General features: G+C 39.3%; 3 protein-coding genes across 10 annotated transcripts in view; 2 read left to right on the top strand and 1 right to left on the bottom strand.

Annotated features, from left to right (window-relative positions):
• Window positions 1-91: 91 nt before the first annotated feature.
• On the bottom strand, window positions 92-6,492 carry idh3g (isocitrate dehydrogenase (NAD(+)) 3 non-catalytic subunit gamma). Of its 3 annotated transcripts, XM_084917339.1 has the most exons (13): window positions 6,373-6,492; window positions 6,096-6,143; window positions 5,846-5,857; window positions 4,982-5,079; window positions 4,766-4,881; window positions 4,572-4,632; window positions 4,336-4,468; window positions 2,650-2,783; window positions 2,455-2,557; window positions 2,221-2,367; window positions 2,030-2,124; window positions 1,859-1,919; window positions 92-1,400 (listed from the first exon to the last, which is right to left on the bottom strand). In XM_084917339.1, the coding sequence occupies exons 1-13, from the start codon at window positions 6,451-6,453 to the stop codon at window positions 1,299-1,301; spliced, it is 1,191 nt and encodes a 396-aa protein (XP_084773465.1). In that variant the 5' UTR covers window positions 6,454-6,492; the 3' UTR covers window positions 92-1,298. The 3 variants fall into 3 exon arrangements, with proteins under 3 accessions (XP_084773465.1, XP_084773466.1, XP_084773464.1); XM_084917340.1 differs by lacking the exon at window positions 5,846-5,857; XM_084917338.1 differs by lacking the exons at window positions 6,096-6,143; window positions 6,373-6,492 and having other exon boundaries at window positions 5,846-6,081.
• Window positions 6,493-6,660: 168 nt separating this feature from the next.
• On the top strand, window positions 6,661-12,885 carry fam3a (FAM3 metabolism regulating signaling molecule A). Its single transcript, XM_084917341.1, has 10 exons — window positions 6,661-6,958; window positions 7,400-7,431; window positions 7,515-7,622; window positions 7,948-7,971; window positions 8,069-8,192; window positions 8,486-8,544; window positions 8,650-8,700; window positions 8,810-8,894; window positions 9,498-9,624; window positions 10,940-12,885. The coding sequence occupies exons 2-10, from the start codon at window positions 7,419-7,421 to the stop codon at window positions 11,036-11,038; spliced, it is 690 nt and encodes a 229-aa protein (XP_084773467.1). The 5' UTR covers window positions 6,661-6,958; window positions 7,400-7,418; the 3' UTR covers window positions 11,039-12,885.
• Window positions 12,886-14,663: 1,778 nt separating this feature from the next.
• The window catches only part of wnk3 (WNK lysine deficient protein kinase 3), a 37,170-nt gene continuing 25,870 nt past the window's right edge, over window positions 14,664-25,963 (top strand). For 3 of the 6 annotated variants that reach the window (XM_084917127.1, XM_084917128.1, XM_084917126.1), the window contains exons 1-2: window positions 14,668-15,258; window positions 23,652-24,817. In XM_084917127.1, coding sequence (XP_084773253.1) covers window positions 24,098-24,817 — 720 coding nt within the window. In that variant the 5' untranslated portion in view covers window positions 14,668-15,258; window positions 23,652-24,097. Of the gene's footprint in view, window positions 15,259-23,651; window positions 24,818-25,963 lie in introns of all 6 variants that reach the window. The other 3 variants (XM_084917132.1, XM_084917130.1, XM_084917129.1) reach the window with 2 other exon arrangements.

Below are 25,963 nucleotides of genomic sequence, written 5' to 3'. Positions count from 1 at the left end.
AACATGTAAAACAGCAACCTACCATCTAATTTTGAAGGTTAAGAAGTTGATGGAGCATGAAATTGTAAAACAAACAGAAAGATCAGCGAGCTTCTCTTACTTACTAATCTTTATTCTCAGCAAGAGGCCAGAACACAAAGCTTCAGAAGCACAGAGTCAAAGTAACAATGAGGCTTCCTCTTGAGCACATATCTGTACACTCAGTTGTCCATTTATGAGATACAGCTAGTCAAAACAAATCCCGGTTATTAGAACAATCAGTATGACTTGTCAGCATAAAGCAGTACAGTTCTATAGACTCACAAAGTAAAGCCTGAGAAATTACCATTAAGACATATTAAACATTTCCAGAACAGTTTCAACAAAAAAAAAAAAAAAAAGAAGAGAGAACTGTTAAAGAAACTATTTCAGTGGACAACCTTAATTTCAGCTAGGTGTATCTAACAATCTGGCAGCTTGCTCTCTCTGCATTTATATCCAATTAGTTTCTGGAGTGCATGTCAGCCACGTGCATCCTAATCCTTCGTAGTACTCAAAATACGTCTCAAATATGCTGAGAATTCAAACCTCTCTTCAAAAGAAAGACGTTAAGACATATAATTTCTTTATTGATTACATCTTATGCTCACACACATGTACAAACAAAATGAAACCATTCTTTTCATATCAGGCGTTATGAGCATTTCCTTGGATAGACCCAAAAACAACAGTATAATATTGTGATATCATCCCTAGACCAAAAAAAGCCATTATGGCACAAGCAGTAAAGTTCAGGTTTGACAGCAGTCACGCTCCTCTATAGTGTATCACCTTTTCAAAGTACAGTTGCTGTGATAAGAACATAATCGATGTAACAGGACATAATGGGCACTTTACATTTATATTAAGCATTAATGACATTTTGGTTAATTTAAAGTCTGTGATGTAATCACAAAGTGAAAAATAAATAATGGCTGCTGCAGAAGGTATAGTGCAAGATGCGTGCCTATACTTGTATATTTAAATATCTAAAGTAGGCCCTTTCATGATTCATATTCAGCTGAATAAGCTTTGTGAACTCCAGCAGTAAAACCGATGCTTGCAGGAGTGATAATGGAATTTTATCAAAACCAACCTTTTTAAACAGGTCATGTGAAACCTTGAAGTGAGAAAGCAGGCTCATTTGTATTGTGAACAGGTAAGTAAACTGTGTGAAACGAGATGCTATGGAAACACGGACATCCTCTCTCAGAAGGTACACCTCTTTAAACTCAAACCACCTGATAAGAGCGTGGGTGCGTGAACCTTCCCGGTCATTCTTACAGCTCTGCCGTGAACTGTCCTTTACTCTGGATGACCCTCATGACGGACTGCACCACCTCTGATGTGGTTCCTTGACCCCCGAGATCTGCTGTGTGCAACTGCAAATAAAGAGAAAAAAAAAATCATAAATAAGCTACAACAAACAAAAGAACAGGGTGCTAACAGATATGGTCCAAAATCCATATTAAATTATTTAAGACCTTAACGTATGCTATGAAATTGTAGCACTGTGGACTGCATCTCATGCCGCATACTGTATTTGGATAGACGCTTTGTATTTTCTTTGTGCGTGCAAAGTGTCAGATGCTGCACATGATCGGCAGATCAGGTTTTGGAATTTACGCAAGAAACAATCAGATCCCATAGAGTGTAGAGCTGCACAAGAGCTTTGTGAAAGGAAAAGGGACACAATGCTGCTTTGTGTGAATGTATTGTGATGCCTTCTAGGAAGCATGCCAGAATTGTCAGTGCGGCCTTAAATCCTGTCACGCAACAATGGCCTGTGAGCTTCATGGCAGCACGATAGGTGAGGAACCCATCAGTGAGGAAGGCTCACCCTGGTTTCGTTCATTGTGGTGAGGACTGCATTCCGGATCAGACTTGCATAATCATTAAGGCTGGAGACACAAAGAAGAAAAAAATTATTTAAATATAATACAGTCACACCAATACACACACACAGACACAGAAAACCAATGAAGAAGAATTTTTATCCGGAAAAGCTTACTTAAGGTGGTCCAGCATCAGGCAGCTAGCTAGCAGCATGGCAGTTGGGTTTGCAATGTTTTTTTCTGCAATACTTTTTCCTGTGTTTCTTGTGGCCTGAAACACCAGACAGACATGACTCATACGTTTTCCATCCTTCAAAATTCTGAGAGAACAGTGTCCTACAAACCTATTCAAGCCTCCGACACTCACCGTTTCAAAGACAGCATAGTCACGACCATAATTGGCCCCAGGCACAAGGCCAGGTCCTCCCACCAGCCCTGCGCACACGTTGCTCACCACATTCCCGTACAGATTGGGCATGACCATCACATCAAACTGCTGTGGTTTGGACACGAGCTAAACGACACAAATGGAGTTAAGTAAAACAAATAAAATCAGAAGAAGAACATTCCCTGGATTCCCTAAAATGTCATCATCTGTTACCTGCATTGTGGTATTGTCCACAATCATGCTGTCGAATGTGATGTCTGGATAACCCGAGGCCACTTCTCTGCAGCACTGCAGGAACAAGCCATCACCGAGCTTCCTGTTGAAACAGAAATGCCACACTCAGCATATCCAGGACTAAGAAACTCACCGTAGTAAACAAAAGGATACGTTTCCCAAAAGGTAACTTACATGATGTTAGCTTTGTGTACAGCAGTGACCCTGCGGCGACCTCTCTCCCTGGCCAGTTTGAAGGCATAATCAGCAATCCTGATGGAATTATTCCTGGTGATAATCTTTAGACTCTCCACTACCCCGGATACACTCTGGAAGTAGGACAAGAAGACAATAACAAATGAAATACAGTGGCATGAGTTTAAACTTTACTAGAAAGATCAATAAGACTGTAGTGGGAATAAAGTGTCGTCTGTAAGACTACGCGTAATACTAAAACTTCTATCTACAAGGTAATACTAAACATTCAAAAATGATTAAGTGCAACAAACACAGAACAAAATTAGCAGTAAATAAAAAATAATCATTTTAATTAGTACTAAGTGGTTAATAATATAACAATATTTTTCTGTACAAATTGTAAAACAGCATCTATAACTGTATGGAAGTGAATGGAACACTTTGTGTAAGCAAACATGGCTCAACAACTACAGTTACTGTGCTCAGAAGTTTATATACATTCATCATAGAGAATAAATGTAATGTAATGATTTCTTTGAACCGTTCTGTTTTCCCAGGGTGGAATGATTGTATAGCATCCATCTTTAATGACTTAAAAAAACAGGTTTTTATTTAGTTTCTCTGATTTACATACGGCCAGAACATAAATATGGGCACAAATATAAACATATACTTACTTAAATCTTTTACTAAGTGGTGCTGAATCTTCTTCAGTGTCTTTTAACTTGACAAGGTCAAGGAGTATCAACTTCTTTTTAGTCATTATGATTGACTACTTGTTCTTTCTCTTTACCAGTGCAAAAATGATTTGTCTGAGAGCACTCATTGGACTGATCAGTACTCTGAAAAAACTCACTGAAGATCTAAGAATGAAAACTGTAAATTTACACAAGGTGTGAAGATCTCTCTGAAGAATTTTAAACAACAGCAGATTCCAGGATCCTCAGTTCAAACAACTGTACATGAGTACAAGTTATTCAGAGATGTCATCACTTCCACCAAGATCTGGAGGAAGACCCAAACCGTCACCCACAGGTGAGAGGAAACTGTTCAGGTACAACCACCAAGGCTCAAGCCTACCATGAACCTGAAACAGACAAATAACTAAGGGACAAATAAACAAATAATGGACTATGTTAGAGCCTGAATGTATACCTTTGACCATGTGTGCATTAGAGAAACTGAAAGAAATTTGGACTTGTGCATCCAATTCCTTCTTTTTAAGTCATTACAGATGTATGCTGTATAATCATTCCACCTTGAAAAAAAAAAAAACACTTCGAAAGCCCAAAATGACAACATTCACAGTGTAAACCTCTGAGCACAGTGGTAGCTTCATGCACAGCAGGTAAACATCCCGGCACACCAATGCTCATTTTAGTCTGCTGTAGATTTGGATCTAATGCAGGATTTTCATGTTTCTTTGCAGCCCAGAAGTCTTATTTAGTTTCAGATAATCGTATTTTATCTGTTGCATTCTGAAGTCAATATTGTCTATATTAAATTCTATCATATGACCAAATCAAAAGATTTTGCACAGTTATTTTGATTTGGAAAATTAATGATGCATAGATGGCACCCAATTCCCTTTTCTAAAAAGAGACAGATAAGAAGTGTTTAAGGGACCATAAACATGTTTTTCAGCAGACAGTAGTATTGATTGTTTTTCCTCTTGTGTCTGACCTCATGCTCCAGACTGCTGTACTCTCCCTCTGTGTTCTCCCTGATGATCATGATGTCAATGTTCTTGTGGCGAGTCTGGACCCCGGGGAGGGACTGACAGTGCATCACATTGGCGTACAGGTCCAAACTCGTGCTGGTAGTACACACAAAAGACCAAATTATGTAAGAAATGAGAGCTATTTCACACAAAAAAAATGACCCTAATCTAAGAAACTAAAGATTTCATCTAAACTTACCGCAGCACATTATTTCTGGATTTGACAGACGCTGGCAGGGTATGTTTGGTTTCTATGTTACCTATCAAAGAGGTAAGCAATTACACAGTTACTTTAGTTCAACTGTCTTATTAAAAATGATGCTCTACTTACAGCTATGTTCCGTTTTTCATGCTTTCATACTTTGATCGAAAAAAAAGAAGCTGTTTGCTTACCCTTGAGGGCAACTCCATTTCGCCGGATGGCAGTGATGGCATTATGCATGTCATCATCGGTCTCCAAAGCGGAGTTGACATTCACCATCTCAAAGTCAACTGGCACACAGGTGAACCTGCAGCACAATGTTCACAAACCACACAATGGATTCAATTCTTATGTGACTGTAGATGATATGTAATCACTGAACAGGACTGAGATTCAATCTAACCAACCTGAAAACTTCTCTGACATGATTGAGAAGCTCTGGACCGATCCCATCACCAGGTATGAGGGTCACAGTGTGCCTGCCTCCATACTTTGCTGGAGGGGGCTAGAAAATTGGCATTTAACAAAGGATCAACTTCAATAAATAGAGAAAATTTAAGGTTTGGCACCTTTTAAAGACAGATCACCCACTACAGTAAACACATGTTATGGAAAAAAAAGTTTACCTTTCTAAGTCTACAAATAATCTCATGAAAATAAGGTATACAGTGAATTTGATAGTTTTTGGTATCTGGTGTCTGCTTATGTCCACATTACCAATGACATAATAACAAATAGATATGGTGTAGTAATGTTCACTGTGGTGGGTTGACAATATCATGCAATACTTTAATACACAGAAGCAGTATTCTGAAGTCAAAAGAAAAGAATAATAGTAATAGTAGTATTAGTATTAATAGCAGTAGGAATTGCTGAAAATGCTGACAATGGACACAGCTTACAAATCACTGGCCAAAAATCAACCAGTACATGTCCAGAGCAACAAGTAAGTATGTTTGAGAGATTATTGTCAGGCAGTTAATAGTGTTTTTAGGTTTGACAAATATTTAAATAGATTTGATGATGTCATTACTGTGTTTATTATTGTGAATCAAGATGGTTAGAAATTCCAGTTGAAATTGATGGTAACAAAATTTCCATGCATCCATGCAACATAATGTTTAAAAACTGTTATATTATTTTGATAATGCTAGTGTTTTTATTCTCGTCACATCTTTTTTTCTATATCATAACCCCGTTATAGAAAATATTCTCGTTTAAGAAATGATGCAGTGAATTGCAGTGAACCGCGTCACGAGTCAGCTACTTACAATGTTTTCTCCCTGTTGTTGAAGGTGAACAGAGGAAAGCAGAAGGACAAGAGTCAGTTTGATGTTTAGAAGAACAGGTTTGGTCCAAATAGTGGCAAACAGAGTAGTGTCATAACCTTCACCCCACAAGAAAGTGGAAAAACACATATATACACACAATTCCCAAGTTACACTGAAAAAGACAACAACTTCCAATGCAAAACAGCCCGGAAACTGACAACAATCCCATGTACCGATCTGACTCACTCACAGTAAGCGAGGTCTTATTCCGGTGTCTGATCAAAGTTGTTCCAAATACCTGGAAAATACAAAGTGCAAATGATTTAGAGCGTGTTTTTAAATGGATCCCGTGCACGGATGCCGTAAAACCTGTGACCAACCCACAGATGTGGAAAAGCCCGCTAGCTTTGCTAATCAAATGATGTTAACAGCATGACCTTGTGTTAAAAAATTATAACGGAGTTTAAATTAGAGCCACGCAACACCATTCACAAGCGAAATAGCAAGGGCTGCGTGTCTTGTCTTACTTTAGCAGTGTTTCCAAGGCGTCCAACCCAGAAAGGATTCATTATTTTGGACGCGGAGAGTACGGCACTGTGGGCAGCCATCTTGATTTTGCAGCGCTGATCGCGTGTTTAATAAGAGGAGCAGATGTGCCGATGTGACAGAAAGACTGTTCCTTTTTTTATTTATTTATTTATTTATTTTATTTTATTATTTCTTAAGTGTGATATATATTGTAAGAATTTGAGTAAAAAAAAAACAAACACTAAAAATAATTTTTATAATCTTTTTTTTTGGTCACGTGAACCACTTCACGCAGACTCTGTACTGACGGGTTGAGGTCCGTAGAAAAGGCTCGGGGTGGGCTGTAGGTTATATCCGGAAGACAAATGGGTTAAATTAAACCAGGTCTTTTTCCATGTTCGTCGAAAGAGGATACCAACTTCAGCCTGTCTTCTTACTGAAAGCGTATTTATATCAGGGACGACTCAATGAGGAAACAGCGCAAGAAATAGCAAAAAGTCCAGGGTGACAAGAGCAACAGCTCCTCGTTACTGTTCGTTACAGCCGGGCAAAGGCGGCAAAACAAGGCGATCCTCGCTTGTAAAGGTAAACAAGTGAACTTTTCCGGTTCTAATTCTAGTAGAAGCGTAATTGACAACATCGCTAAGGGTTCATTCTTCACTGTCTCGTCTCTGAGATTGTTTGGGTTCATTTTATAACCTTTAAACGTCATCTCTGCAGAGCCATTTTGCAGGGCCACTGTAAAAAAATTAATAAATGAAAACAAAGCTAGGAAGAGAAACGTCACACAGAGGAAAAATACCCTTTTAAATAATTTAAAATAATTACATTTTTTATTCATGACTGTGTTTCTTTCAAATTTTATCATCTTTTAAAGCTAAAGGTAGACTACAGGCAAAGACTATAATATTTGGTATAACTAGAAGCTGGGAAATGGTATTTTAAATAAGAACGTTTTACTAAAAAGTCTCCTGTCTTGTTGAACTACTTAAGCCACTCTAATGTCAATCCTTTTCTTCTCCCCAGGTCTATGAAAGAGTGAAGCATGAGATTAACAGGTGGGTTGATATTTTCAATAGGGATTTATTGATAAACCCATATGTTTCTGGCCTGAGCTGATGTGTCCTGATTATTGTGACAGGCCCCCTGCGAGCTGTGGCTGTGGTGCTGCTGGTGGGTTTCACCTGGCTGCTGGCAAACACCTTATTTGGAGGGGAGAGTGCGTCATCTATGCTGCATTTCTTCAGCGGTAAGAGGAATCAAGCGGAAACCAGTTAACTGACAAGCAAATGAAATTTACCAAACATGGAAGAAAATATGACTTTACACGTTGGATTGTTAGGTCTGTTTTACGTGAGTTAAATCTTTTGGGTTTGTATTGCTAACTGGTCAAAACAAGCAGTTGGTAAACTGCAATCAGATTTTTAATGTTTCTGCCATTTTAGTGACAAAGCTACAGACGAGTTATGTGTGTTGGTTTAAAGTTGATGCATGTTTGATGGCTGGATTTTCTGATTTTCTGGTAAGTTTATTCAAGAAATCAGTTGTTTTGTGTTTGTTTGCTTTTTTTTCAGGTACAAATGAAGACGCAACACCAGGTAAGCGAACTCTACAGCATAACCTTACTCATTAATTAATACTTTCACAAAGTTGCATTCTTATCTTCCTTCTTATGATCAACATGTTTTTTAACAGAACCCCACCCACGAAAATATAAATGTGGACTTTCAGCCCCTTGTCCTCCAAAACATCTGGCTTTCCGTCTGGTGTCTGGTGCTGCCAACGTCATTGGCCCTAAAATCTGCCTAGAGGACAAGATGTGAGATTCAGTGTTAATTATTTCTGGTTCTTCATCTATGTCTTTGTCTCTCCTTAGTCCCTCCTTTCCCCCCCCTTTTTTTTGTTTTGTTTTGTTTTCACACTGTTCTGTTTTTTTCCTCTGTGCTGTCATAACCAGGCCTTCAAGCCTGTCTGGGGAGCTGAATGCAAGTATTGTTTCTTTCTGCTGGTCCCTCTCACCGTTTTGCCTGTTGTCTTGGCCCATATAAGTGTTACATAGTGTGAATAAGAGTTTAAATAGCTATGTATAAGCCTTGTGGTTTTGTCTAACAGGTTAGTGAGCAGTGTGAAGAACAATGTTGGCAGGGGACTAAACATAGCCTTGGTGAATGGTAAGACTCTCATTCTTCACGTTTTAGCAGACTATATTGTTTTTGTTTTTTTAGCTCCTTTTTATGGTGCTGTTTTAACATTTTACTGATGTATCTTTGCTCCAGGGGTGACTGGCGAGCTTTTGGAGACGAAAACCTTTGATATGTGGGCAGGAGGTAATAAAAACCAGACATTAATGTTTAATATGCTTCTCATATCCTGTAGTCCATTGGCAGTAACAACCCATAAACTGCACTTCAGATCTCATTTGATGCTCATTTTCAGATGTTTCTGACCTGTTGAAGTTTCTCCGGCCTCTTCATGAGGGAACACTTGTGTTTGTGGCCTCCTTTGATGATGCAGCTACAAAGTAAGGATTTGTGTTGTGCTCCCAGTTCCTCCCCTTTCACATTAGCCAATTTTAATAGAAACCTGGGAATAGTTCATATTATGAAGTATTGTGTTATAAATATTTAGTAGAGTAAAACAAAGAGGATTTTGCCTCATGTGCTGTCACATTTTCATGTATTTAATTTCTGCTATAAAATAAATTTGAATGCATTTATCTGGTAAGCCTAACAAGTTAAACAGTCACTGAGCAGTGCAAGGAAGAATGTATGATAATGTGACAGTGAATGGCAGGCTTGACACAAAAGTCTTTCACCTTTAAGATTTATCGCGGTTGCTACATGTGAACACCGATTTCATGATTCGATTTAAATTAGATTTACAAAGTGTAGAACTGAATTAAATTAGACTGATTCAATTAATTCTTGATGTCTTGGGTGATGGTTATTAAAGTGTTCATGATGAGAATTTATTGCAGAGACCACAATATCTTCCTTATTAAGCAAATGGTGTTTGTAACTTTGTGGTTTCCTTGAAATAAAATTGTGCAGAGAGCATGTTTAAAAAAACCCTCTAAACTTGTTTGTTGTCTTTGGTTTTTTGTTTGTATTTTTCACTATGTCAGGCTGAATGAAGAGTCTCGACGGCTTTTTGAGGAGCTCGGGAGCACAGCTGTGAAGGATTTGGCCTTTAGAGACAGCTGGGTGTTTGTTGGAGCCAAGGGTATTGAGAATAAGAGTCCCTTTGAGCAGGTTTGTTCCTTTTACTATTAGTGCTGATCGAGGGCTGAAGGTGGAGTCGGTGTGCTGTCTTTGATGTGACGTCAATGTTCAGTAGAAAATATTCTTCCTGTGTGAATAGATCACAGTGCATAAGGTGCCAACTGGCAGTAAAGTCAGCATGATTTGTCACAACAGTATTACAAAACAGCATTAACTATAACCACCGGACACTTTATTAGGTACACCTTGTTAGTACTGTTGGCTTCAGAACTGCCTTTATTCCCAAAGATTCAGCTGGAAACAGTCCTCTGAGATTTTGGTCCATATTGATGTGATAACATCACACAGTTGCTACAGATTTGTAGGCTGCACATCCATGATGTATGTTTTTCCATTCAACCACATCCCAAAGGTGCTCTGTTGGATTGAGAGCTGTGACTGTGAGACTAAGACTGCAGAGGCTCTGTTTGCACTAAAGGCCAGCACACGAACACATTCTGAACTGTTGATACAAAGCAGGATGGATTCATGTTTTCATGTTGTTTACGCCAAATTCTGGCCCTACGGTCTGAATGTTGCAGCAGAAATCGAGACTTATCAGACCAGGAAACATTTTTCCAATGATCTATTGTCTTTTACCACTGTAGCCCATTTTCTTTAAAGTTCAACTTTTATAGATCCTCTTCTGTAAACCTGCATTTTAACAAGTCATAATTTAAGTTAATGCTGCATTTCTACGAACTCGAAGCAGTGTGTCAGTTCTTCTCTGGCGTCGAGCTGCTGAGGAAAATCCCAGCAGGTCAGCAGTTTCTGAAATACTCGCAACAGCCTGTCTGGCACCAACAACCATGCCACATTCAATGTCACTTAAGTCACCTTTCTTTGGGTTTCAGAAGTTTAAACATTAACCTTCTTTAAAAAACAAAAGATTAACCTGCTGAAGTTTAAAGTTCAACAGGTCGTGTTGGCCATGGTAGCAACTCTGTACCTACATGCTTGGTGTTGCTGCCATGTGATTGGCTAATAAGATATTTGCATTTTTCATTTGATTTAGGGGGTTTTTTTTTTGCATCTGGACTACCACATGATAATGCAGATTTTTTATTTTTTTTAAATGGCTGTTTTGAAGTCTGGTATTCAAAATGGGTAGTGATGAATAGGGGAAAAACCCAATGCATACTTTTCAACAGTGACTATTAACTGCTAAATGGCTAAATCAGCTTTGACTTGAAAAACGCAGTCAGGTTCAGCACTCTGTGTACAATTATTCAGCAGCTACTGTGCTATAGGAACCTGATCCCAGTCTGTTTTGCTGACATCGTTTATGTTTGTCTTTCCCCCTTAGCGTATGAAAAACAGTAAAAGCAGCAACAAATATGAAGGCTGGCCCGAGTCACTGGAGATGGATGGCTGTATTCCTCTGCGGCCACCACTGGAAAGTTAACTCTGCCTGGTACCCCTCATATGCATTGCAACAGAACCTGGAGGAACTGTCAGAAGGTCCAGGAACTGCTTAATGAGTGACAAAATTCAAGCTCTGGACCACAAATAACTTTTTTATTTGTCCTCTCATGGCAGAGGCATGAGCTCAGTGCGAAGATCGTCTCGACTTGATATATTTAAAGTTGGTGAAACCTGCTGTAGAGGATTTCTGATTTAAGCTTTGTGAGCCACTTTTGAGCTGAAGTAATGCTTTGGAATCAAGTAAGATTATGTTAGTCTGTGGGAAACTTCAAAGTCCAACTCAATGTTTCCATTATGAAAATTACTGCACCTGAGAAGAAAAAAAAAGAAATGGAAAAGTTAGTAGATCGAGGCAGCCCTATACTCTCACTATGCAAATGTATAGAGCTTTTGGACTTACGCAATTCCTCTGCTTCCGCTCTCACATGAAACAGTCTGTCAGTGTACACAGCTTTGATGAGAGGATGAAGACTAATTATCTTGTTGGTTATAAAACCAATGGACAAGTATGGATTATAGAAAGAGCTATCAGGTGAACTCAGTTGTCCTCCAAGTTTTATGTCCACATATATAAGGCTAAACTTGTGGTTTCCTTTAAGTTGCTATAAATGTATTTTTTTCCGTTACAATAACAAGATCAATTGATAATAATAATGTTGACTGATAATGAATGTTCTGCTAGGGTTATGAGTGTGATGGCAGATGGAGAAAAGGGAGTGAGCAGAGATAAAATGCACAGGCTTTAGGGCTGGGTAAATGCACACACTAAGACACACACACACGCAATGTGTATGATACTTATCAGGGAAAAGAACGTGCTGCCAGCAAGGCTGCAAACTTGCCAATGACTTAATTCATAGTGCCCTCTGTACATATTTTCTTACATTTCTTTTCCAGTAAGGCACCACTTTTTTTGACATTTACGGTGTGATTTATTCACTTCAGTCATCACCCAGGTATACTTTCCCTGAGCGCTGGAAAAAAATCTTACAGGAAACACAGCAAGTGTCAGATAACCAAAGTGTAACAGTGATGAGTGGATGAATACAGCTAGAGTAGGTCTTCCAAAGCCATTGTTGGAAATAGGTACATTTCTCTCTCTTCAGGACTGCCTATAGGTTTGTTTTGTTTTTTGTACTCGAGCAACAGCATAGATAAGTGTTTAATACTATGATGTAGAAAAAAAATAAACATTTTAGTTAGTGGTTTCATGCTGGAAATCCTAAGTCAGAGTAGAAAGAAAAACTGGGTCTGTGGTCGTATTTTATATTTCATACTTTAATATATTTTTGTTGTGTAATGTCAAATTCATTAGTAATAGTGCTTAGCTGCCATTGTTTCCGTAGAACTTGATGTACACTAGTTGTTGCTCATCACAAGTTTACAGTTTTGTTTTTTTGTCTGTTTTTTCTTTTTAAAATTAGTCTTTGTCATTGTCCTTTAATAAAACTATTTATTTTTAAATACTTAAACAGAAAGCAAACTATTTGTGTGCGTTCATCACAACACTGCCAGTGGTTCTGAAGTTGTCCCAGGCCTGCAGGCATCTTTACACTCTTTGCTTTGCTTAAAGATTATTGGTATGGTTATTGATTGGTTATTTTTTTCTATCTTTTTATGTTGAACGGATTAATTTTGCTTCTTGAAAGTCTAATATATATATAAAGTGTAAAGACCTAGTTCTTCTCTATCGCTCTGTATGGTTAAGTCTGTTTCAGTCGCCTTTCTAGGTTGTGCTACCAAAGTGTCATTTTTTTTTTCTACAAAAGATTACAGTCTGTGCTTTTATTGTGACAACAATGATGATGAATAAAGTATGTTCTAATATCAGTGTGTTTTTATTCCCGTGGGCCCTAATATTGAGTCATCTGCCATGCTTGGAGAAATTCACCAGAGGGCGACAAAAGGCAAAGTCTCACTGGGGTTACTCAGTTCATCCTGCTCAAGGCATTTGCTTCACTAAGCATACGCTCTGCTGGGGATAAAAGCTTCGGACTGAATGCACTGTTTCTGCTTTGACAGGGAATTCAGTGACAGCAAAGAATAGCGATGGTCGTTGAATCGGTACACTGTAACGTAGTAATGTCAAACACGATCAATTTCATTGTTTCGTTGAAATGTGTTATGAGGCATTCAGGTCGTGGGAGAAAAATCGTGAATTCGCAATATGCGTTATTTGACGTTCAAAAGCACAAACTGGGGTTGAAAACCTGAGGTAGAAGAGCAAATCTGCACCCCAAATGCCTAACTTCTATCTTTTAGAATTAGATTGGGAATTCTTTTCACTGTCACAAAAGTAGAACTAAATTCAGTGCTGGATAGAGACCGGAAAGACTTTTTGCTCTCGTGGAAATCTTGTCATTAGCGTCATACCTTCCAAGAAAAACAGTATAACATGGATGTATATGCATGCATATGTCCATATGCAGTTACACGAGTAGTATAAACTAATTTTTATATTCCAGTATTGCATTAAAATAAATTTTGAGGTACTTGAGCGTTTCTCTTTTATAGTAAGTATTTATATTAAAAGCTACTTTGCACTTGTACTAAGGTGTGTGTGTGGTGGATGTGCAATGTCGTACTTTTTATCTGATAGTTAGAAGTTTCTATTTTAATTTATATGGATAATGTGGTGAATTGTTACAGAACAGAGAATGAAAGCTTTAGTTAAAATCAGCTTCACCTTAACCAACTATGACTGAAAAATACTAATTGCAATGAAAGCATGAATAATGTGATGCAGGCGTGTCAAAAGACTCCAATCCGACCCCAATAAAAACGTTGGAAAACACGAGAAAGGCATAAATTATGGACTTTTAACTGTATTTTCATCAATTCTCAAGTTTTACAGAATTATCTTTACTGATAAAGGCCAAGCGTTTGCTCATTCTTGCTACACCAAATTCATAAGGCAATACATTATTTTTTACGACAGAGATAGAAATTTATAGAAATTTCGGGGGGGGGGGCTTGACACTGTTAGTTCATATGGTTAAGGCCAAAGAGTAGTGTTGACACTTTTTTTCTTTTCTTTTTTTAACTACAGCAGCATTTATATATCATAAAGGGAAAAAAACGGTCATGTTCTGTTGAAACTGTGCTTCTTTTTCTTATATAAAGACATCCTAATGATTCAAAGTGGGATGTATGTACGAGGTAACGTGAGTTAGTCATTCCTGATCTAATGTATCAAATGAAAGTATAACATGCACATTATTTATTTAGAGTTTTCAGCTTTTCAGCTTTTTATTATTTTACCTCTATTCATGCTTTTGCTTTTAAACTTCAGATTTTTAATTGAGAAATTTCTTGTAGTTCTACTGAATACTTCTTCCACGAAAAGCTAACAAACACACATATAAACATAGTGTTTGAATTAATTATTTTTTTATAATAGTATATAGATTTATGCAGCCGTGTCTCTGTCAGTCACACATAATGTTTCAATTGCCTTTGCAAGACCGCTGAAAACCCTGCTTCCTCCCCTGAAACAGATTTTTTACGACGAGCATTTGAATGCATCACCATATCCACACGATAAACTGCGGACATAAACACGCGGCGTATCGCCCTCTAGTGGCGTAGTAAGCTAACTGTCGGTTTGTGTTCGTCCTCTGGCTGATGATGAGCCCTGTGGCAAGTGAGAACTGGCAGGCGGCGCGCGCTCAGTACACGCGAGAAACTGCAGAAGGCCGTTGGACTCGTACGTTGTAAATTATGTACATAAGTTGCTGATATTTTCCGGATACACATGAATGGCGTGTTGGTCAACTTTGAGCCGACAAACCGAGCAGCGAGTGATAAAATCTGTAGACCAACGGCAAGCATCGTCTAAACTGGATACACGTATCCCAAGTGCTCCGCGCCCGTGTCTCACACAGACCGAGGATCGACGACTCCGGTGGGGATTTTCAACCTGACAACACCGCGAGAAGCCTGTAAAATGTAAAGAGGAAAAAAAACGACAGCAACAAACAAACCCAGCGGATTTTTTATTTTTGTTTTGCCGAAGCTTTTTTATTATACATTTTTTGAGCGTGTGTAAAATATTTTTGTAGGCAGAAAGTCCAGTGTAAATCTCCTGTAAATAACACCAAGGTTTGTAGATAGATAGCCTACTATATCCAGTTTTCTGTGAGTTTGCTAGCTATTCAGTCTAAATATCGCTGGACCGACGAGCTGCGATGTTGCATTTGGGTGAGTGATGTTTGTTGTTATTTTCATTTACAGTGCAGATAGTAATTTGCGTGATTACTGGACTGTGGTGCCCCGGAGAGGTGCTGTTGTTATTTTGTCCGTCTGTTTGGGCATTAAGAGATCGCTCAGGAGGTGTTTATCATCCCGACACATAATATTCCATTTTAATTCACGCGGTGTTAAAACACTCAAGTGCAGACCTGCGGGCCCTCACACACCAACAGTGAGCCCATCATTCGAGTGATTTGAAATGTGCTCAGGGCAAGTCCTGGAGGTTTGATGATTTATTTATTTATTTATTGTGATGGTGTCAGCCGTCTCAGTCACTATGCTCTCGCCCTGTATCGTGATTGTACTCTATGTTATGCGTGGCGTTTCCAAAGTCAGCTGAGCTATCTGCTAGCCAATAGCTGTACATCATGGTGCATGCACATCCAGGCATCACTGTGTTGGTACCATGTATTTATATACCTATGAATAACATACACGAACCAGTGAGTACTGCGTGATGTACTGCCACATCATGGGGGCTTTGAGCAATTTGCCAATTAATGTTAAAAAATGAAAATCACCCCTGCTGTCTCCCATCAGCAGCAAAAGGTATTGATATAATATTTATAAATGTATGCATTCCCTTAACTTCACCATTGATCTATATCAAAACAGTGGTTTTATCCAGCTGAGAGTAGTAGTGGTGCATTCAAAACATTAGAGAGGGCACTTCTTTCTTTAAAAAAAAGAAAAAGGCTGACAGGTGCTAAACTCCTGAAATCAACACTATGCTGAGCTCAGAGTACTCCAGCATCCATGAAAGTTCAGTGACTGAGGGAATGGGAAGGCTCATAGGAACTCCAGGAGTGGTAAGCCAATTTAGTGACATGTAATCCTGTTTCAACTTTGGCTGATTAAGGAGCCTTTCCCGCACCTGGACCATAGGAATCTCTCAGAACTGGACAGCTCTGCTCGCAAAGGGGAATGAAAGAGAACAAAAAAAAAAAAAAACAGGGTTAGATAACATATTCCCTCTCTCAGTGAACAGTACTCTGTGTGTGCTACCTACACTCTACTCTCCCATGCTTGACCTGGATTGGACAAAAGTCCTTGTTGTTTTTCAGCCTTGCGTTTCCCTAATGGGAAGAGAACAAATAATTGTGTGTTTGATCCTGGTAACCAGGATTCGATATTTTTCATTGGGCTTCAGAGAAGAAAGCAACATGTGCGGAAGCACTTGTGTAGTCGAGGTGGAGAAATAATCACTTTAGTCTCAACTTTTTTTTATTTTGTATTGAAATTTAAAAAGTATTTATACCCGTTAAACACAGACACATCTGCCTTTATATTTTATCTGTGGCCAACAGCTGAGAACTGTGTTGTTCTAAATAGCTTCCGCTTGACATTGGGCCCATTCAAAATTTGGCCAGCAGCTCTCAGACCTTGTGTTACCTCTAGCCCATCTCCCCATATCACTCGGCCTCCATCTCCTCTTTAACCTCCTAAGACTCGAACTCTTCCACGGCATGCATTTTTAATTAATAAATTAAAAATTTTAAAAAAAATTAATAAATGAGAGCCACATATGAGGATATTCGTTTAAAATTTTGATAGAACAGTAGCAGTATAACGTCCTCGTAAGTGGTTATCAGGCCCTTGTAGAGCAACATTGAGTATTTTGGCCTAAATAACCCAAAATGTGATGTCCACATATGTGGACGCCAGGTCCTAGGAGGTTAAATCTCTGTGGGACGAATTTGCAGTTGTGAGAATTTGGACAGATTCAAGTTGTTGTATTGGTTATGTGTGGAAAAGTTAGTTTCGCAGACAGGAAGTGGTTTTATGTGGTTAGGTTTTGATCTGCACACAAGACATATTCAATGAATCAGTCACTTAAATGCAGCCAGATTTTTTCTTGTTTTTTTTTCTTGCCAATTGGATCTTCTAAACATTTCTACTAATCCCTGACTCCCTGGTACAATGTAACCGTGCTCATTCAGTCAAGAAAATCAACAAAGGGATAGTATGCAAAGTTCTGCCTCTGACTAGACTAGACACATGCAAATGACCTGATAATACACTTTGCTATAATAACTTCATGCCTAAACTGCATCTGAAACTACCAGTTTAGCCTTGGAAGTTTGATTACAAGGCATTCGTTTTGTTATTTTTAATGAAGAACGAGTTGATGTAAAAACTTTTTGCCCCGTGGTAATTGTGTCTCTGTAGTAATAGCGTTATTATCATTTCCATTACAGAGCAGCTAGCGCAATCTCCCATTTATTTGCTTAATTAACTTTTTTTGATCTACATTATGCAAATGAAAAATAAAAAATAGCGGAAAAATTCACAGTTTTCTAAATCCAGTGGTAATATTTTCACATGGCCTCTTCTGTCTTATTTTAACCGTGTGAGATAACCGCCTACATGAGACCAAGAAGAGCGAGTCCTAAGAGTCGAGACGTTGTCACGACGGGACATTTGGTGTTTATTGCTTTAATAATGACGGGATTAATGATGAATGGAGAACTAAGCTCTGTTTATTTAGATATTTTTTAATAATTTATTTCTGTTTTTAGGCGTGCACTTAAAGTACATTTATATGTTTATGGTCCTTTAACCTGCTCTCCCTCAGCCTCCTGCACCGAGTCGGGCAGTGACACAGAACATGCCATTGGAAACTATTCCTGCGCTAATATAATCACCTCATGTTTTCAGCCTTTTCTAAACACTAAAGGTATTTCTCCACTCCTCTCCGTGCACAACTGTAGCTGCTTTTGTTGGTGCAGAAATTTAGCTATAGTCACTGCTTTCATTCACACAAACATTGGCACATATTTTATCAGGCCGCCCCCACCTTTTGTCTGCGCCAGCCCACCGCCCTCCCTTTTCGCTCTCTTGTTCTCTTTCACACACACATTTTTCCCACCCCTTCTGCCCCCCACCCCACCCCCACTCAACTCACTCCTTCCCTCTGCCTCTGCTGTCCGCCCGCTCCCACCAACTACAATCCCTTGCTGTACCCCTCGCCACTTTATAGTCGCTCTTTTTTTTTTTCTTTTTTCATCTGTATGTCCCCCTCAATTGCAAAAACATAGCCGTCTGTGCTTACACGCATACACGCACACAGTCCCCTGGCTCTTCCTTTGTATGCCTGCTTAATTTTTCAGCGGCTTTTTGTTTTGAGGGATTATTCTGCTTCCCTGTGAAGTGATTTATGGAAGTTGTGCAACCGGATTGCAGCATATTTGTTGTGTTTAAAGATATATGTTAGTCTAGGACTTGTGCTTTTTTCTTTAATGAGCGTAAACACAAGTTACACAGAGCACATTTTTCCTGTGCTTCACACTTGTAAGCATAGAGGTAAAAGTTATAAGTGAAAACAAACAGAGGCTTCAGTGGGTATTGAGAATAGAACAGAAATCACATCACTGAAGCAAAGTTGTCACATAGATTTTTGGTGCACATTTCAATAATGATTAGGCAGCTGCAGGTGTTCTCCCATGCAGGAGCCTCACCGTAGCCTGCAGGGCAGGTGGATTGCTGCACGTCAGTTGTTTAGTTCTCATGTACTTCGGCGCTGATAGAAAACTGAACAGACAACGACTCTGACACGGGAACTTGATGCGCGCTACGCACCAGAGTCATTTTGCTGCCAAAGCAAGATGTCATAGTTTTAGCTGCAGCGTTGGTTTTATTATCTTCAACTTTAGTTTACCACGCTTGCCCACACGGGCAGTTGCTTGGTCATTTGGCTGGTGTCAGGAAATTCCTTTCGGCATTCTTTCATTGAAAGGGGACATGCAGTTTGGGTGCTAGTGACAGTTTGCTTTCGATGTGTGTCTGTGTGTGTGGTTTTTGTCTGTGTATAAAAGATACAAAGAGTGCTGAAGGGACAGAGGGATAAAGTTTGTTCTAACCTGCCGTCTGATATCTGTATCGTGAGTCTATGTGGGTGTGTTTGGAAGGGAGACTGATCGGGTGTGAGAGACAGTGATGGTTGAACGTGTTTGATGTGCTGTGATAACTCTGTCCGGTATGTGGCTTTCATGGGAACTCCTTGCCCTGGGGACATGGGCAAATAAGCTCTTGCTTAAAGGGCAACTTCCCTCTCTTTATCGGCTGTTGTTTTTCCCCCTTTATGCTCCCTACATCCTGTTAGCCTTTACCTTTTTAGACTCACTGTACACTACAGTATGTCCTCTGTGGGTTACCCAAACGTACCCAGTTTTCTGTAGTTTTTTTAATCACTGTACAGCAAGTCTTCGATTAGATGCATGCTTTTTGATAGTCTATCTAGCCTATCTAGTCTATCTAGTGATAGTCCGGTACAGGGTGCAGCACTTAAATGAGTAGACGACTGAAAATGAAACAGGGTTATGATATTTGAATCAGTTCATACTTGCTAGATTCGGCTTTTTAAAGCATGAGGATTTTCTGCTCTTTTTCTTCTGTGTTTATCATGTTAAATTTGGATACAAAATAATAGGGCCTCAATTTGAATTTTAAACACATACTGTTAGGTCCATTAGTTCTTGAAACAGTGACACAGCTGTGCTTCTGTACACCAGATCAGTCAAGAAGTGATTGAAGTGCATACTTTCAGCTTTTTTTCAAGGGGATTAAGAAAAATATTGCATTAACTGCTTAGGAATTACAGCTGTTTATATATAGGCCGAAAAAAGAAATGAAAAACTAAGTAAGATAATGTTAGATATAACAATTGTTTTTAATACTTGGATGAAAATCCAAGTCTGATACTTCTATCAGCATTTACATTATCAATAAACACTAGTGACCAGTTCCACTTGCAACCATACATCTCCATGCCACAACATTGCCTCTGCCATGTTTGCAAATAATGTGCTTTAGCTCATGAGCTGTTTTCTTTCTTTCTCCATACCTTTCACTCCCTTTCATTCTGGTAGAAGCTCATCTTGGTTTCATCTGTCTATGAAACCAACTTTTTCAGTTTCTCCATTATTTTTTGTGTCATTTTTTGCATGTTATAATGTCTGTAATTAGTAAATTACTGAGCTCCTAAACAGTAAATAAATACTTTTGCAAAACCACGTAATTTAAAGTAGTCTACACTTCTGTCACATACAGTAGCAAAATTACCAAAAAAGTCTCTCTGTCCAGAAACTTATGGACCTAACTGTGTAGGGTGCCTAGTCTTGCTAAAGGGTAAGGATAAACAAAATAGCAGCTGTCCCCACATTCTTTTCTCCCCTGTTAACATTAAGAAGTACACTCTTGACTATTTGTCAGATTCTTCTAAACATAGCTACAGGCTGAGAGCCTCTCACCAGAAGCGTTACCTGCAGCTAGTGAATCAGAGGGAAGAGTACAGGGGAGATGCTGCTGCAAACATTAGTTAATCTTCTATCAACTTAATTGAGGACTATTTGATTCAAACACTGTTGATGTTTTTCTTTTAAACAAAAGTTAAAAGTAATAATAATAAACACATTTCTTAGCAATGTCAAGTAATTAATTTTTAGAAAATACAGAAAAGGGTAATATTACAAAGCCCTTTCTGAAAAAGCTGTAAAGTTTAAATGTAAGGGACATCTTGCAACTAATTATGTTAATTAGATCAGTGACATGATTGGGGTATAAAAAAGAGCATAGTGGCAGAAGTTTACCAATCTACAAAAGTAAAAATAATAATAATAAAAATCACATCTGAAAATTGTGGAACAATTTCTGAATAATGTTCCTCAATGTAAAATTTTGAATATTTTGTCATTAACTCATCAAAAAAGGTCCCCAACCTTTTTTGCGCCACGGACCGGTTTATGCCCGACAATATTTTCATGGACCGGCCTTTAAGGTGTCGCGGATAAATGCAACAAAATAAAACTAGTACCGGTACCGAAAAAAGAAGATTTATTCATAACACACGTGAAAAGACCCAGGAAAACCGAGTTAACGATAAAAACGATAACAAAATAACGCTCAAAACGGATAAAAACCCTGAAAACTACACATTTCACACCTGAGCCTCAACTCTCGCGGCCCGGTACCAAACGACTCACGGACCGGTACCGGTCCGAGGCCCGGGGGTTGGGGACCGCTGATCTATAGTACATAATATCACCAACAGATTCAGGATCTGTAGAAATCTGTGCGCAAGGAACAAGGCCAAAAAGTCAATATTTCATGCTCATGATCTTCAAAAAGATCATGAGCATGTTTTAAATGCATTCTGTTATGGAAACCACTCAATTGGCTCAGAAACACTGCCAGAACTGGTACATGAATACTGTGCCATCCACAAATGTGGGTTAAATCTCTGCCATGCAAAGAAGACCCAGGACTGTTAGAATCCTATATCAGACAAGAATGGTACAAAATTGCTCTCCTCTAAGTCCAGTCTCCTCAGTTCAGAGATGTTTACAGACTGTTGTTGGTCTTGTCCCAACTTTTTTGAGATGTGTTGTTACCATCAAATTCAAAATTATATGTTTTCTGTGTTTTGCTACGAATAGAATATGGGTTTACGGCATTGCAGTCTATGTACATTTTACATAACGTCCCAACTGGAATTTGGGTTGTAGAATAGCCTCATATTTATTATTAACAACTGGCTAGTAGCTGCTGGACTTTGGAAAGAGAAAAAAAAAAACTCACTTGAGTGGTGCTACTGATCGATCCATTTTCTTTATTACTTAATCTGTTTAATTGGAGAAGTGCAAGAAAAAAGACAGATGGAAGTATTTAATTTGGTGGATATTTGAATATTTTATTCATCAATCGGATTCCTAGAAAACAGCCTAAATAACAACATATTACATCACATTTAAAGGTTATTATTTGATGATTTTTTACAATGTTTGTTTTCTTTCGTTATAGTATTTGGGTGTGTCTTGCTTAATGCTGATGATGGTTTCTCTCTTAGCTTACGTGTCTGTTCCTTGGAAATGTTGCTAAACTTGAATTGCTTGTTCTTCGGGAGCTTAGGCAGTTAGTCTACAGACAGTGTATTGTGCATTAGTTTGACTGACAGCTACTAGCATTGCACTTCAGACTCACTGCGTTTGAGCCTGGAGACACAATAGGCTTGACGTGAGTGTTAATGTCATTGTAATAAAAGAGATAATGGCTGTTGTGAGCTTCCAGATGATTCCCCTGTGGTAACCGTGGGCTTTGTTCGAGCTTAAAGACAAGTTCAGATTTGCTACTGTGACATTTCAGGGTCTGAGGCCGGCTGCTTCGGTGGGTTTCTTCATAGCCAAGTCGCTGTAACCACAGATTGTTTAGGTGCCTAATTGCAGTAGGTTTCACATGTTCACTTTCAAATTAATATGTGTGAAGGTGTAAACTTATATGCCAATTTTGTTAATAGCCTGAATTGGACTGCACTTCCTATCCACTACATTCCCATAACAATCCTTGTGTACGGCTGTTGTTGGTATCCATTAGTATGCTCTCTTCCTGTAACTTCAAATGCTTAGTCATAAGGTGACTTTGGGCCTTATTGCAACTTTTATTAGTAGTTAAACCCTGGCTCTAAGATACACTCTCCAAAGTAACTCCAGGCTATGAGCCACTTAGAGATCATTTGCTGTAAGAAGGCAGGGGAGATACAATACCATGGGACAGGTGGGGAGTGATAGAGGAGAAGTGAAGATAAAGATGCCACTGGAAAGCTGCCCACTTCTGTCCACACAATGACACAAAAATCACCAAAAAAACCCTAACAGCAATCGGGTCATTTTTATAGGAAGATCACTATTTCAGAAGAAACTTGCTTTGTTCACTTCTGCCTCACTTTACCTAAGGGCCAGTCAGTACTTTCAAAAAAATTACACTGCTTTAAATGGTTCCCAGGGTATGAGTAATACTGTAGTGATGATAATCATAATCACAGTTGTGTAATCTTCTGAGGCTTTTGTTGCATATGTGTGATAGTATCTCTCATACAGTTCAACAATCCCTCTGAGTATGAATTATTGACACTCAACCGAACTGGCCCATAGTTCATCATCCATTTTTAATGGTTGGGATTGTATACTCCTAACTGCAGCTTTCTGTTCACTAATGGAGCTGTTGAGCACAACTTCAGACGCTAGACTCTGGTAAACATGTGATTGACGATTGATGAAACCATGTGTGATCACTGACCAGGCTCACGGGATATTCTTCAGAGACTCTTTCGGTTTAATTGTACACAACTGAGGCGTTTGTTGTATTAAAATTACAGATGAAAATTTTTCTTTCTTAAGGTTCACCCTCTATGTGATTATGATGATATCTTGAAATCATTATTTCCATCCATTCACACTGGGCTGTTGGGGCTATTCCAAGTGTATCTTATTAAATATAAATAATGTACCAGTGTTTTTCTTAACAGATTTAAATATGTCAATCGACTGTGTTTTCTTTTTGTCTTGCAGGTTTACTTGAAGATTTCCGCATCAGAGTTTGAAATAATAACAGTGCTGCTTACCCCAGCTGGCTTGAAAAAACCCTCCTGGTTTCCTGTGTTTGTTTGAGCCCAGAGATGTCTGATTCTTTTTGATTAGCACCGAACAAGTCGCTCCTGAAGAAAATGTAGGCAATGTTGAGAAGGAAAGTGAAGATAGAAACATTGCAACTGTTGTGATCTCACCCTGCTTCTGTGCTTCTGTAAAGCAGCAGAGTAAAAGAGTCCGAGGAAGACGACAGAGGAAAAGAGTGACAGAGTGACCAGTTTGATCAAGGACAGCCTTCACCTGTAGCAGTCTCTTAACACGTTAAAAGAAGTGAGAGGGTGACCACAGAAAAAGAGAGAGACGGGGACTGACGGAGGAACAAAGGTTTGGAGGAGGAGGTCTAGCAGGGGTGGGAAAGCCCATTCCCCATGGCTACTGACCCAGGAGAGCCCGCAGGCACCGAGGATTCCTCGGAGAAACCTGATGGACAGAAGGAGGAGGACCCGGAGTGGGAGGACAGGGTCGACCAACAGAGGGAGAGGACAGACAGCACCCCTATGGACTCATCCTCCTCCCAGACAGAAGCAGGGAGAGCAGCAACAGAAGAAGATGGAGGAATCAGAGGAGGCGGTGGTGGAGGAGAAGCCTCCCAGGAGGAGACCGTACTCAGACCTATTTCATTCTCCACACCCTCCCTACCCATCGATACAGGTCAGAAACGACTAAGAAGGGAGAAGCGCTTCTTCAGGAAGAGTGTGGAGATTTGTGAGGAAGACGATGAGGTGGATGTGCCCGCCTTGGCATCACATAGTGCCCCCCACCTGGAGCTGCGCTCATCAGACTCAGTCTTTAGTAGTAGTCCCCAGCAGCATGGGGTTGCTTCATCCTGTGCAACCTTGGGGCATGAACCGTCTTGCACCAGCTCAGTCCATGAGCCTGGGAAAGACGCTCCTTCATCTGCACCTGTACCGAGGGGGATGGAGAGGGACCGAGAACAGGAAGAGGAGGCAGAGATGAAAGCTGTTGCTACCTCTCCTGGAGGAAGGTTCCTCAAATTTGACATAGAACTAGGCAGAGGAGCCTTCAAGACCGTCTATAAAGGCCTAGACACCGAAACTTGGGTGGAGGTGGCTTGGTGTGAACTTCAGGTAAGACAGTCTGTTTTCTGTTTTTTTTAAATTATTATAACCAGTGCACTTAAAGAACACAATGCCGTAGGTTTACTGATAATACTTATACTTTATTTATCCACTTCAGAATCTTAAACACAGTATTACTGTTGTAAAATGAACAGAGATCTGGAAATCTCAGCACGTAGTCTGCTTCCTATTCAGACTGTGTGACTGCAGTTCCGTGGAGACTGAGGTGAAAACGAGGAGCATCACTTGTAGCTGAGTGACAGCACACAGTGAAAGTGGAGGCATTGCCTTTTCTAGGACTGTATGAATAATAGAATAGACTGTCAGCATATCTTCTTGTTGTGATAGGTGTCCTATCAGAAAGACTATGCCATGCATTTACCTGAATTGTATGAAGGCGATTATTGTTTTTCAGGTTTGTATCAATGCTTGTTGTAGGTGTAGTAATCAGGAAAGAAACAAATAACAGCACACATCATAAAGGGGATATACGGCATCTGCCTTGCTTTATAGAAATAAATTATTAAACAAGCTGTTTCTTCTTGTAATCATGCAGTCTAATGCATGATTACAAGTACTAAGAGAAGATAAATTAATGTTTGCATTATTTGTTTTTGTATTATTCCTTTAGGTGTAACCAGGTCTACAAAGCACAGCCTATCTGTTGTTTATGAAATGGAATTATGAATGAGATGTATGTTGTGAGAACAGAGTAAATAGGAGGACTGTAGCATATGTAGGGGTGACTGCACCAAACATCACTCTGAGAAAGTCTTTTTCATGCATTGTAATTGAAGTGGGAGGAAAATGTCGAATTATTATAAATGTTTAATATGGCTCCTCTGTCAAAGCCTTTACACGCTGTAGCCCACCAAACTTAATTATGTGGAGAAGTAATGGGAAACATTGTTATATGGTGTGAATATTAAATATGGTGGGAGGCAGCCTCGTGGAGGAGCAAAGAAATGCATCCCTCTGACTCTTAGCCTCACAATAGACAGCAGTGTTACAGTTAGCCATCTGATCTGACTGCTGGCTTTGTGTGAGGAAAGTCAGTCATGTGTTTGGTTTGGAGCTAATTCTAAAACAAGAGCCTTGGCTAATCCTTGAGATCAGGCTCTTTCTGTTGGACTAACAAGCAGCAGGAATGCCCTC

Source organism: Perissodus microlepis, chromosome 20, assembly GCF_051167445.1.
Source record: "Perissodus microlepis isolate ML-2025 ecotype Zambia chromosome 20, ASM5116744v1, whole genome shotgun sequence".
In the NCBI taxonomy this organism is placed as follows: Eukaryota; Metazoa; Chordata; class Actinopteri; order Cichliformes; family Cichlidae; genus Perissodus; species Perissodus microlepis.
The sequence above is the reverse complement of the archived record's forward strand: the minus strand, read 5'-3'. Positions and strand labels throughout refer to the sequence as shown.